At 46.3% G+C, this 14,149-nt stretch overlaps 1 protein-coding gene across 1 annotated transcript; it reads right to left on the reverse strand.

Moving 5' to 3' along the window:
- Window positions 1-631: 631 nt before the first annotated feature.
- Window positions 632-10,758, reverse strand: SERPINF1 (serpin family F member 1). The gene is made up of 8 exons (XM_016138929.2): window positions 10,623-10,758; window positions 6,897-6,988; window positions 5,404-5,602; window positions 4,625-4,780; window positions 3,993-4,196; window positions 2,724-2,866; window positions 1,459-1,669; window positions 632-1,017 (listed from the first exon to the last, which is right to left on the reverse strand). Exons 2-8 carry the CDS (start codon window positions 6,978-6,980, stop codon window positions 758-760), a joined length of 1,257 nt encoding a protein of 418 aa, XP_015994415.1. The 5' UTR covers window positions 6,981-6,988; window positions 10,623-10,758; the 3' UTR covers window positions 632-757.
- Window positions 10,759-14,149: the final 3,391 nt, after the last annotated feature.

Here is a 14,149-nt window from a genome sequence, read left to right on the forward strand (position 1 = left end):
CTCTGGTAAGGCAGTGGCCAGTGAGATTTTTTTGGTAGAGCTAACTTTTTCAAGACGAAAAATTTAATCCTGTGGACAATTCTGTAGTTAGTTATTCTGTTCCAAACACTTGGCATGTTTCATGTTCCTGAAAAAGGTCCTGTTGTACTTTGTAAAATAGGTATACTTCCTTAAAAGGAGTATGTTTAGAATTTTTACATGTCAAGTCTCATTTTATGTGTACTTGAGAGCTTGCTTTAAATGCTTTATAAAATAATTATATTCTGAAGTCATAAATTACCTCCCTGATCTGTCCATGTGTTATCCTTCTGTGTTGTCAGATGACATTAGCTTGACTAGGGGGATATCTGTGCTTTCAATAAAACCTGAAGTCTGGTTTATTTAAGATTGCGGAGGCACAAAATGCCCTCTGAGGGGGATTAGTGGTCCTAGTGTGTAAACACCCCAGAGCAGAGAATCAGTCCCTGCCTTATACAATGTAGATAACTAAAAGTCCTTATAAATAGTTACTTTTTTCAGAGTTTAGATAGGCCCAGGCGATAAGTGCTGGACCAGCAAATTCCTAAAAGGCTATTTATCTTCATATTAAACAATATAGCTCAGAATAGGAGAAGGAACAGGGTAACAAAAGTTAAGGATAAAGCACTTTTATTGCAAAGTATACATTGAAACATTATAGGGGCAGACTTCATGTAATGTATAATCTGCTGTCCCTCTAGGGTTTTCTTCTGGGGTATTCAAACATAAAAATGGAGCATTAAGTACTCCTGGGGTCCAGAATTTTGCCTATGAAGAGAAGGGCCCCTGTGTCTGTGTCCCTCAGTACAAAGATGAAAGGTTGGTTAAGGTGATAATCCAGGGGGAAGGTGAGGCGCGCGGGTTGGATCCCTGGGCTGGGGGTGGTGCCTGCCCCATCCTCATTCCACTCAAAGCCAGCTCGATGTTCCACTTGAGTAAGTTTAATTGGTTTGCCCGTGATCTTGCTAAAGTCTGGTGAATCAAACAAGGATTGCAGCTCTGCAGAGGTTGAGAGAGATTTCCATTAAAACCTTGCCTTATCCAACATTCCAAGGAAGAATACAATCCTAAATCTTAAATCCTGATTCAAGGAGGTAAGTAAGCTGTGAGGTATGTAGAGCTCTGGGCTGGTTAAGGGTTAAGTGACTTGTTCAAGAGCTCACAGCAAGCGAGGTTAATATTAGAAACCAGGTCAACAAACCTGTCTTGAGAGGCAGTGTTCTGAGTTCCTGTTATAGGATGTATGCTCATTGGGCTAAGGAATGAGTCTGATAAGGAAGGGAAGTTCAATCTTCCCCTCCAACACTATGTATTAGAATTAAAGAATCATCCACAGTTTCCCTACAAAGTCATGGAGCCTTTGAGTTCTGCTTAGCAAGGTAGAAGGCCCAAAGACTCAACCCCACCCACCCCAAGAGCAAAGGAGTCTTGCAGACATACTCATCTCCTGTAGGGACTTAGTAACTTCGTCTTCATAACTCAGCTTCAGCTTAGGGACAGTCAGAACTGCTTGAACAGTCTTCAGTTCTCTGTCTATGTCATGAATAAACTCAGAGGTGAGGCTCTCTTCTATCAAGGTCAAATTCTGGGTCACTTTCAGAGGCAGGAAGAAGATGATACTCATGCTTCCGGTCAAGGGCAGCTGGGCAATCTGTAACAACAGAGGAAAAAGAAACCACATGGGTTAGTCCTTTGGGGCCCAGGAGCCTAGGGGATAGGTGCACACGCACGCACACACACACCCCAGCTGCCTTCTCTCCAATGGTGGGGCCCTGGCCTTGCTTCCTCCAACCCCTAATGTATTTAACAGTTGTCCCTCTAGGCTATTGCTTTCTGGAAGCAAAACCTCTACTGATGTTCCTTAAAAAGTTGACTGATATCCTTTCTTATCTTGGCCTAATACCTAGTGAAGTTATCTGATGAAAGAATTTTTTCCTGTGGTTCTAAGGAGCTAGAATTGAATTCTTGGTCTGTTTTCACCCCAGGTTTGTCTGCCAACAGTTACTGATCATCAGTTACATATGGAGCCCTGGACTAGAAATGGGGGTGTTGGGCACAATGACACAGAGGCCACAATAAAATGGATCCTTCGAGCAGAGGTTCTTAACCTAAGGTCCGTGAGACAAATGGTGGTAGGGGCCCCAACAGCCCCTGAAATTATATACAGAAATGCATGTGTGTGCCTACGTGGCATTCCTTTTGAGTGTTTTCAGGTGCTTTGGCAGAATCCCAAAGAAAAAAGTTAACAACTACTGACTTTTTTTAAAATTAAAAGATTTTAGAATGTCAGCAGTTTGGAGTTGGTGACAGGTTTTGAAAGTTTGGCTTTGAATTCTAGAAATAAAATCCTTCTGACACACACACACACAAAGGAAAAGAGAAAGGGAGAGAGAGAGAGAGAGAGAGAGAGAGAGAGAGAGAGAGAGAGAGAGAGAGAGAAGGAAGGAAGGAAAGAAAGACAACAAAACACCATTTGAGGGCCCAATCTGGAAGGCCCATTTCCCATTACCTTATTAATTCTTACAACAAGCCCTGAAAGGGTAAGTTTGGACAACTACCCACCTTTAAGAAAAACAGACTCAGAGAAGTTGTTCACTTGCTTAAAGTAACACAGCGGGCGAAATTTAGACAGCTATCAGATCTCAAAGGTGTTTCCACACTGTCTGTCCTCTCCACCACCCGCGACTCATCCCTCTCCTACAGACCTTGCAGCTGAGATCAGAATCCAAGCCATAGCGTAAAACGGCCGTGGGGTCTGACATCATGGGGACTCTCACAGTCCTCTCCTCATCCAAGTGGAAATCCTGGAGGGAAGTCTTTCTGGAGTCAAATTTTGTTACCCACTGCCCTGGAATGAAACAAATGGAGTGCCCTGAGCCCCAGGAGACCAGAAAGGGATTGGGACCTGGTGAGACCAAAATATAGTGTTGAAAATTGCCTGGCTAGAGGACTCTTAATTGTTAGAGGCCCTGACACATCAGGGAATAGGTAAACTCAGAAGGAAAGATTTTGATATTATTGATTTGACTGTCTGGATTATACAAATTCTGTGATACCTGGGAGAAAAGTTAACGTGTACGCTTCTGTAGTGGTGTATATGGGAAACAGAATCAAAGGAGGTCAGAGCTGGAAGGGAATCTGACATCTCATCACCCCTCTGATAACTGAAAAAGCACCGAAGCCCAGAGAGGTGAAGTGACTTGCCAATGCTCACACAGCAAGGTGATGACCAAACTCCCTTACTTTAATGTGGCCTTTTAACATGCTGGTTTGTAACTGCTTCTTTCACTTCCTGGAGATCAGTGCTTCAAGTAGGGCTTTTCTCCAGGAGTTTAGGGGTCTGTTCTTGCTATTGCCTGATGGGTGGTTATAAAGCATTTTAAGGGGAGGTTGCCTGAAATCCTACCCAAGATTTATCTGATTGGGATTGGCCTCACACTGGACCCATGGAATAGTCTTGGGCACATCACCACAGGCTAGAAGAATGTTGTTAGAGAACTAACAGTGGTTTATCGAGAACCTGCTATGTCCTGGGAACAGTGCTGAGCTTGTGGTGTGATGGGAGAAGATGTAGAAAGGGTGCCTCTGAAATAAGTGTATTGTCCCTGTGTTAGAGATGAGAAAATAGGCCCAGAAAGGCTGTGAAGCTTCTGCAGGGCTCTACAGCCAATAAAGGTGGAACTGGGCTTTGTCCCTTGTCTGACTCCAGCCAGAAATCTAACAGCAGGCACAAGAGTGGTGGTATTTTCTTCTCTCCACAAGCCTTTTATACTTCTTAGGCACTTAGGCACTTATCAGACATTTGCCTTGGATTGGATGACAGCAGATAGGCCTCAGGCAAGTGCATTTCTCAGCTCCTCCTTTGGCTTTACCTCTGGGATCTTGTTGAATTAGGTCTTTGACTTCCCCTTTTCCCACCCTATCTGACACTCACCATCCACCCTTGGCCAAAAGAGAAGTAGAGAAGTCCTCACCCTTGAAGTAAGCCACCCCAAGAAGGAGAATGCTGATTTCACTGGATATTTCCCTTGTGGACTTAGCGATTTTCCCTTTCATCTGGGCCTGCACCCAATTGTTAATCTCTTGGAGGTCCAAGCGAGAGTTCCCGGTCAGGACTCTGGGCCTGATACCATATGACTTTTCCAGTGGTGCGACAAAGCTGGATTTTATCCGCAGCTCTGGGAAGAAATGGAGCAGGGTTAGTATGCTCTGAGAGCTAAACAAGCATCCTCTCTTTGAGAGCATGCCAGGCCTAAGTTTTGGTTTGCCACTCAGCAGGCCCTGACTTTCTGCCTGGCAACTTCCAATGACTTGCCAGGACTTTGTGCCAGCTTCCCCCATCAGCACTGGACAGGGAACTACACATTTTGCTCACTGCTGTTTCTCTTCATGTTACTGCCCTCCCCTGGCCTTCCCTTCCCACCGTCTCCCTCAGCCCACTTCCTCTTTCTGATCCTCTTTGGGCTCATGGGGCCCTTTCCTGCCCACCAGTGCCAGGCCTGGCCTGGATATACATGGCCCACTTTTTAGAAAGACCTGCTCCCGCCACTGCCCCATGGAGCAAATAGCCCCACACTCTTTAGGCAGCCCAGGCTAGCACACTCACTCTTCTCAAAGATGATTCGGGAAGCACTCTTGAGGTTCTTCTGGGGGGCCGTGACGGAGGCAAGGAGTTCCTTATAGGTGCTGTGGATGTCTGGATTGGTGATCAGGTCATAATAGAGAGCCCGGTGAATGCTGGATTCTGTCCGCTGTTCAGCTCCTGCCAGAGACAAAGATATGGGCCTCTATAACTATCTACCAGGCCCCAAATCAGGCCAGTTCCCACTATAGGACAGGGACACTGTACCCTCAGTCTTTTTGTCTTGTGATACTTGGGAGACATTCTAGGTGAGCAAGGAATTTGAAGGCAACAGAAGAAATAGAGAGTTTCCTAAAGTAGGCTAAGGGCATCAGGCCTAGAGAGAGGAGGGTGGGACTGAGGGGTACAAATCCCTGTGCTTCTCCCATCACAGCATTTACCAGACTACTTTGCAGTTACCTGTTTATTAATTTCCCCTGTGAACTAAGCTGTCACCTGAGTGAGGGCAAAAACCATGCCTGCTTATGTGCATATCCCCAGAACCTAGCAGAATGGCTGGCACAGTAATAGAAACTCATTTAAGGAATGAATGAGCGTCAAAGTCACCATATCAGTAGGTGGTCCTGAAGCCACACATCTGCATTAGCGGTGCTCCGCTCCCTCCCACTCGGGCCAGTCTCACTAACTCCTGGCCCTCCCCACCCCTTCCCATTGCAGTGCCTCTGGGGCTTAGAGAGCCCTAGATGTGGAGAGGCCAGATGGCAACTCTAGGATTCTAGGGCTTTCTGCCTTAGTAGACTCACCCAGTGAGAGGGCAGAGAGGGCAGTGGCTACGCTGAGTGGAGACAAGAGCACATTGGCAGTGGGACTCATGCTGGATCTCACGCGGTACAGATCGTAGCCGAAGTTGGAGACGGCAGCTGCGAGCTTGTTCACAGGGACCTTGAAGAAGGGATCCTCCTCCTCCACTGACACCCCTGTGGTGTCAGGGGCCGGGGAGCCCTGTATTTGTGTACAAGAACCAGTGGAAATGAGTGGTGGATGACCAGTCTCAAGGCTTGGAGTGGGATTGTTTTTGAGGCTCCCTACCTGGGTATGGTAGGTTTAGCCTAATGTTGGAATGACATTGTACTCCGTGATCACGCAGGAGCTCTCTACTAGGGAAGGGCAGCCCAGAAGAGAGATTATCTGACCAGGGTTAAATACTAGTGACCTGTGAGCTTCAGGCCTGTGACACATTAAAAAAAAAAAAAAGCAAGGAGCCTTCTCCCTTTCCAAGAAACCCTGTTCTCAGGCCAGACCAGGCTCACTTACTGCTCCCAGGTCTCTTCCTGGACCCTCCTGTTAACTTCTCTATCATGCCCTGATCAGATATCACCGCCTCCACCACAGACTCCCTGATCACCCTAATCTGAAGGAAGCTTTTCATTTTCTGACTTTTTTTTTTTTCCAGAGTCAACTACCACTTACATATTATTAACTATGCACCACGTGCCAGGCTCTGTGCTAGTTCTTTTCATTTGAGTTACTTCATTTCATATTTGTTGATGTATTTGATACCCAAAAGACTAATATATCAAAAGACTGAGTTGCTTTAAGGCAAGAACTAAGTCTTTTACATTTCCACCCATCTCCAGCACCTACAGAATGAGAATTCAGTAAATAAAATATAAGTGTCTGGCCACAATGGCCATGTAAGAATGGGTATTTTAAATCTCATTTTATAGATAAGGAAACAGAGACTCAGGTAAAAGTGACTTGTATAAGGCCACAAAATGGTGAGACGTAGAGCCAGAATTCAAACTCAGAACTCACAATAAAGTCCAGGGCTCTAGGCAAGATGCACTGGCTGTCCTGGCCCTTCATGTGAGAGTCGCCTCCTCCACCCCTGCAGTCACAGATCGGGCTTCTCAGCATCTGCCTTTGCAACCCCACTGCGCTTCCTCTGCACAGGAAAGAGGCCTTTCCATGCTCTTACATTGGAACAAATATCCAAGAATACCACCCATTCAGGGAGACCCACAGGAATGCAAGGGAATGAGAAAAGGTCTTCACTGAAGAGACAACCCTGGTTTGTGAGAGTGCTGTGCTTTTCACTTTTTTTGAATCTTATTTTTGTCCTCACTATGTTCTCTGAAAGGCAGGGCAAGACATTTTCTCTGTTTTGCTGATGGAGAAACCAAGGTCCTATCTAGGTGTAAAGGCCAGAGCCTGACCTGGAACCTGGGTATCTGCTGAGCAGAGACTGAGCTTGCTCAAGTCCCCATGCTCCCACCTCATCCCACTCTTCACTAACCTCCTCCGGGCTGCCAGCGTTGTTTTGGCAGCTGCCGTGCCCGAGGAGGGCTCCAGTCCAAAGGAGTAGCATGAGGACCTGCATCCTGGGGCCTGCAAGAAAGTGAGAGGTGGCAGCCCACTTCCCTCACCCACCACCTTGCACCACCCAGGCCACCCTGGGCAGGGAACAGGAGATTGGCAGGATTAGGCACCTTCCCTGCAGCCTCTCCAGGCTAGAAGTGGACCCTCAGCTTGATGATCGCTCTCTCTCATCAACTCCCCACCCCTCCACCTGCCTCATGGCCCACAGTCCTATGGTGAACTGTGCTTTCACCCCATAGTCTGTGTCAGGAGACCCACCTCAGACCTAAAGCTCCAGGTCAGTGAAGACCCAGCAGTGGGCTCCTTTGTATAGATATGATCTAGCACAAGTGCACACTAAGGCTTTTCCCTGCAGGCACCAGACCAGCTCATTACATAGGATTTGGGGCAATGTCTAGTAACAGAATGGAGCAGAACCTATGTCTCATGTAGAATCACAGAGAACGGAGGCATCCGGTCCAGCGCTTGCTATCCCCAAGAAGTTCTCAGACTCCTTGAATTCCTCTGGCCTGGAACCCGTGGCCTCATAAAGGACTCATTCCCTTTTCAGACAGTTTTGTGTTAAGAGCTCTTACTTTCATGATTAGGAGTTCTGGGTATAGGGTCAGACAGCCTGGTTTCAAATCTCAATTCTGTGTCTTAACAGCTTTCTAAATCACAATATCTCCTCTTGTAAAATGGAAATCAAGTAGTTCTTAACTATTGTGATGAGGATTAAATTAGATAATGCCTTAATAGCACTCACCAGTGCTAGAGACAGGTGAGCTCTTCTCCAGTGGTCCCTGAGCCAAAACATGTCACTACAACTGGAACACCAGGGTCCCCTTCTCACCTGCAGAACCAGGTCTTCTTCCCCCTACCAGTTCAAAAATAGCTCTTACACCCCAAGGGCCTTCTTTCCTTCAGGTTAAACAACCCTGCCATTCAGTAAGACCACCCAAGCTCCTTCGCCTCCCCAGCCATGGTCTCTTTTGACCCAGCTCCGGTCTGGCCTCTGGGCCCTGGAGTCAGGATATGGGGGTGGGAGGGAATAAGGCAGCTGGGAACATTCACAGATAAGATCCTCCAAGCGGCCTTCTGGTTAGAAAGTGGGACAGTTTCTCAGCAACCAGGACCTTTAGCTGGTCCAAGTTTTCCCTCCATCCATACTGCAAAGTCAAGAATTTATAATATGTTTTTCCTGCCACTCACCTCCCCTGAAACACACACACACACACACACACACACACCAGGGTCTCAAGCTCTTTCATCATCCTTTATAAGACCCATACACATCCACACACACACAACATACATGCTTTTCTGACTTCTCTGAACAAATAGGAAAGTTAGGAGTGCGGTATGTGATTTTTGGCCAAAGTCCTTAAAATTAAGCCTAATAATCCACCAGACAAGATTGTAGAACATGAAATGAACAAAAGAAAGGATCACCTCCTGAGTTTGCTCAGCTTATGGCTGGACTGCCAGTGGGAACTAGCCTGGCTTTCCTTCTAAACCCTGATCTCGAGCTTGTGTCTCAGAGTGAGCTCCATGGAGCCCCTTGTTCTCAGGCAGCTGCTCTTCCACATGGCTGCCTCTGCCCCTCAGGGAGGAATTTTCCGTTGTCTCAAAGCTTTTTCTGCAGTGCAAGATAGAGACCTTAACACTATCCAGGCTTACAGCCTCTCTCTCCACCCAGCCAGCCCCACCCAAAGCTAGCTGGATCCTTCCTTGCCTGAGCTTCAAGAGACTGGTTTATTAGAGACTGAAAATTTAGTGAGATGCATAGGCAACAAGGCTAGAGGAAAAGTTGTTAACTCTAGTCACCCAGGCCAAGGCAGGGAGTTACAGTAGGAGGTGGAGGTCATTCTGGCATGGTGTTTAAGCAAACCAAGTTCACAATTCCAACGCCCTTGAAGGTGGGACGTTCTCTGTAGGAATCCCAACAGAGTTTTAGCTCAAGCCCCAGGTCCTATGATCGCTGTCACCACATGGGTGGGCTGAGGACCGAAGATGAGATGAGGGACCCTGGTGGGAAAAGGCACATAGCTCCACAGCTGACCTAAAGCCAGTCTCCAGGACACATAGTATTAATGGCACCTCTTTGAATCCTCCACCTAAAGTCCTGGGGATGAGGGAATTGGAGAGATTATTGAAAGTCTCCTACAAGAGCAGCAAGAGGGCAGATAGTAGGTGTCTGCATGGGAGGAGCCCCCTCTGAGCATAATTTAATGCCTTGTCCAAGGTGATTATTCCATGGGCTGGAGCAGGCAACGATTGCCTGGCAAGGGGCACAGGGACAACGATGCCATCCTGTCCAAAGGGCAGTATCCAAGCCAGACTCCTGTCCTACCAAGTGGGGGCGGGCATGGGGAGGAGATAGATATCCTTCCTGTTGGGCCGAGGTCAGGCCTCACTGTCTGCCACATTGCCCAAATCAAGAGACACAAGGAACTTGGATTTTGTGGTCTTGCCTTTAAGCTGGGAGGATAAATTTGAGCCAATACATGTGTTTCAGATTAAACCTAGTTATGAGACAAACACCATCCCTCCTCCTCCCAGAACCACACAGCCTTCAAGCCACATGGCTGTGGACTTCATGGGCAGTGCAAGAAAAGTCACCACCCTCTCCCTTGGCTTTGGGAGGAAGATTCTGAAGGGTCCCCTCCAGGTCCATCCCACTCACAGTAACCTCACTAGTCTCCAGGCAAGTTCCTTCTGAAGTCTCGGAACCTGATTGCGTTGGACCAGTGTGCCCATGAGTGTCACCTCCCCGAACTCCCAAAGGGCCACTCTAGGAATAGAACTCCCTGGCCCCCTTCCTCTCCCACCCTTAGCCAAATAGTAATTGGGTTTCCGGGAAGCTTGTAGCTTTTCCCTGGCTCAGACCCACTTCTTGCTGTGGCTTGCCCCAAGGAGCAGAAAGGGTGTGGGCAGCCATTCTCTCCAGTACTGGCAGCCGAGCCCCCAAACCTCAAACATTGGCTGGGATAAATAGTGATCACTATTTGCAAGAGGCCAAAACCCCATTGACCTCCCAGCTTTTACTGGCAGCTAATTTGGCCAACGGAAAACAGTGGGCACTAAATAAAAGAGCCTAGCTGTCCTCCAATCCAACCCTCAAGTAGGGCTCAACAGGCCAGTTGCTTGGTGGTGTTGGGAAGCTACCTTTGAAATCAGCACCAGTTGACTGTGAAAAAGCAGCAGGGAGCTGAGCAAAAGGCAAAGCTGGGCTGCAGGATGGGCTGCCTCCCCAGCTGCCCCCCATGGAAGCACAGCCCCCTGACAGCCTCCTACTCTCAGGGCTGCAGAGCCCTTTTGAGGTGCTGCTCAGACCTGACCCAGCAGCTGAGGTCTCTGCTTCTCCCCCACCCCTACCCCTCCATTGCTTCCACCCACTTCATTCAAGTCTTCCCAGCATCTCCTAGTGGTACAGGGGGGGTTGGAGATATTTGGGACACAGCCTTCTGACCCCCGACTCTCTGCCCTTTCTTATCCACTCACTCTGGCACACAAGTTAAGGGGGCTACTGTTTCGTCACCACCTCTCCCTGGCACTCCTCTTTTTCACTTCTTGGGTACCCTGCCTCTCTCCAGTCCTCCCTGCCCAAGGGAGCCTCTCCTGCCTTTCCCTGACACACAGACCAGACAGCGAGTTGCTTTACCTGTGGGTGCGCTGCAGCTCCACGCCCAGCCTAGGTCTGCACACTGAGGGGGCTCCTGCAAGCACAAGAGCTTTTTCTGCTGCCTCCCAATCCAGCGTCCAGCAGGCTTCAGATTACAGCTACTCCTTTCTTAAAGCGACCTGCACTCAATTCAGATTCTGGGATTGCATCATTGTCTGGTGTTAACTTTAACCCACTGTTGCCCTTCTGCCACGCACCCCCAGCACACACACATTCACACACCCCACTCCTCTACTAGACCTTCCTTCAGGCCCTGGCCTTCCTTGCTGCCTGTGGTCCCACCCCAAGAGGGCACCCTGGCTAGCATGGGTGGGAGATAGGACTGAAGAAGAGTCTTACAGGAGGAGGCCTGGAGGCAGGCTGATGGAGTGGAGAAAACATTGGCCCAATACTGGGACTCTGGTTTTTTCCTGGTCTTTGCCTGGGGCACTAACTAGGGTTTGGGACAAGACAACTCATGGCATCTCCCTTTCCTTGGCTGAAAAACAAGGTTATTGAACTGGGATTTGTTTTTCAGCCCCGAAATTCGATGGTTTCTGATGATCGGAAAGGGCAGTGGGAAAATTATCTGACCAGAGGAAGAAATGAGACATACTATAAATATTAGTCCTGAGAGGAACCGAGTGTGTGACTGGCACCCACCTAGGCACGATCGAGGTCACCTGGAGAGGAGAACACCTAGGCCCTGCCCACCTTAGGATGTTTCAGAACTTGCAATGTGAAACTAAAATACTGACGTGAGCGGTAATTAGAGAATGTAACGAAACATTTCCTGGCCAGAGGAGGAAAGGAGAGCACTTTGGGATGTTTAACCTGAGAAAGAGAACATTTAGGAGAACCTCACCTCCTGTGAAGTTCCAAGGACCAGAACTAGGGCCCCTGGGCAAAACTTTCCAGTGGGCAAAGTTCAGCTCTATGTAAGGAAGAGTGTGTCAACAGTCAGAGTTCAGTCCTTTCAACAAAGAGTTGAGTACCTCAGCACAAGGCACTAGCTAGGTACACCAAGGAGAAGGCATGCATAGATGAATAAGATTCAGTGCCCACCCTCCAGATACTTACTGGCTGATAACAGAGGCTGGTATGAAAACAGATCATTTCAATATAATGCAACACATTTTGTGATACCATTCTCTATAGCTGTGCTGGCCAATATAATAGCCACGACCTGAGTGTGGCCATGGGGCACTTGAAATGTGCTAGCCTGAGCTGTGATCTGCTGTGAGGGTAAAATACACACCAGATTTTGACATTTAGTATGAAAAAATAACATAAACTAGCTCCATAATTTTTATACTGATTAGATATATTGGATTAAAGAAAATATATTATTAAAATTAATTTCACTTCTTGTTTGACGTGGCTATTAGACAATCTTAAATTACATACTTGGTTTGCACCGTATTTCTATAGGACAGCACTGCTCTATAAGATATTGTGGCAGCACAGTTAGAATATATGAATCTAAGCTGAGTCTTAAAGAGTGAATAAGAGTGAGCTAAGTATAGAAAGGTGGGAAGGGCGTGACTATCCATGTGGATAAGTTAAAATTGGTTCCCTATCTCGCCCCATACACAAAAATTAATTCTAGGTACATTCAAGATTTAAATGTGAAAAGTAATTTCTGTTTTTTAGAACCTTTTTAAATGATATTTTATTTAAACTATTTACTTATTTTCAAATAGGTATTATGTTCACATGGTTCAAAACTCAAAAGCAACAAGAGGTATACAGTGAAAAGACTTCTTCTCGCTCTGACCTCCATTCACTGGAGTCCAGTCCCTGAAGACAGTTGATCGTTAATCTCTTTCCTGTGTATCCTTTCAGAGATGTTTTTAATGCTTCAAAAAGCAAACACAAACACACATATACAACAGGAAAAATTGTAAATGTTTTAGAAAATTATAGGTGGATCCATTTATGATCTCTTGTTAGAAAAGTTTTTTTTTTAAGACAATACACTAAAAGAAGCACAAATTATAAAAGACTTACAAACTTGACGCTACAATTAAAAATTCGTTATCATGAAAAGATGCCGAAAAACAAAATGAAAAGACAAGACTTGCCCTGGGAGAAAAAATCTGTAGCACAGATAACTGACAAAAACAATTACTAACTGTAATATAGAAAGAACTACAAATCAATAATAAAAAATCAACAGAAAAATAGTCCCAGGTAATTCATAGAAGAATCCTAAATGGCCAATAAACTTAGGAAAAGATGTTTTATCCTCACCAGTAAGCAGGGGAATGCAAATTTAAACCATAATTGACTAGTGTATTTCAAACTCATCAGATGGGCAACATTTAAACATTGAACAATATCAAGTGTTGGTGAGGATATGGACAACTGGGGTCTTTTATGCCCTGCTGGTGAGAATGTAAACTGATACAACCACTTTGAAGAACAATCTGGCAACAAATGGTAGTTATACATAACTGTATGTGGCAGCCCTGTGTGTTAAAGATGCATAAGCCCAAACTCACAACTCAGCAATTTCACTTCTAAGCATGGGAGCTGAAAAGACCACATATAGGCACAAAGAAGTATGTACAAGAATATTTTAGAAGCACTGTATGTAATGGAAAAAAAAGGGCAGGGGAGTTCCCTGCATGTCTATCAATAGGAGACTAGGTAAAGAATGGAAATGTCTACAACCGTGAGAAATAATGAAGGGAAGCCACTTAAATCAACGCAGATTTATCTCACAACATGGAGTGAGATAGAATACAAACAGGATAATACATTTAAGTAAGGCTTAAGGACACCCAAAATGATACTATATTACACTTACGGATAAAAACTCGTGTGGGGAAAGTAAAAGAAATGCATGAAAATAATAACCAAATTCAGGATGATGGCTATGGAGGAGGGGAAGGATTAGGGAAGGGAATGTAGGGCTATCAATATACTGAGAATATTTTTTAAGCTGGGCAATGGCATTATGCAATTTATTTTACCATTTTTTACATCCTAATTATTTATAATAACTTGAAAGGAAACACCACCGTTCCTCCAAATACTGGGAAAGGAATATGTCCTGCTCCTGCCAAAAGGGTGGGCCCCCCCTGGCGCTCTTCAAGGACTTTGCTCCTGCAGGTGGCTCCTCTCCTGAAGGATCATTCAACAGCCTTCAAACATCTTCTATCACTCCCCTCTTCAAAAACACTTCCTTTATGTCACATCCCTCATTTCTCTGTTCTCCCTCACAGCCAAGCAAGAAAGAACTATTTAGTCGTGTGCCTACATTGTCTTAGCTTCATTTCCTCCCAACCTCACACGTGCTCCTGTGCCCACCTTTGAAACTACTGTCGCCAAGTTCACAGTGACTTCTGTGTTGACCACCAAATGCACATCTCTGCCATGGGCAGCAGGCAGCAAAACAGACTGTTCCTCCTTGAAACCTTGACTCTCCATACCCTCTCGTTTTTCTCCTGTCTCACACTGTTGCATCTTTCGGTCTCATTGCTGGCTTGATCCGGGGACCCCTTTCTTTCTTCATCTACATC

Source organism: Rousettus aegyptiacus, unplaced genomic scaffold, assembly GCF_014176215.1.
Source record: "Rousettus aegyptiacus isolate mRouAeg1 unplaced genomic scaffold, mRouAeg1.p scaffold_m13_p_6, whole genome shotgun sequence".
NCBI lineage: Eukaryota > Metazoa > Chordata > Mammalia > Chiroptera > Pteropodidae > Rousettus > Rousettus aegyptiacus.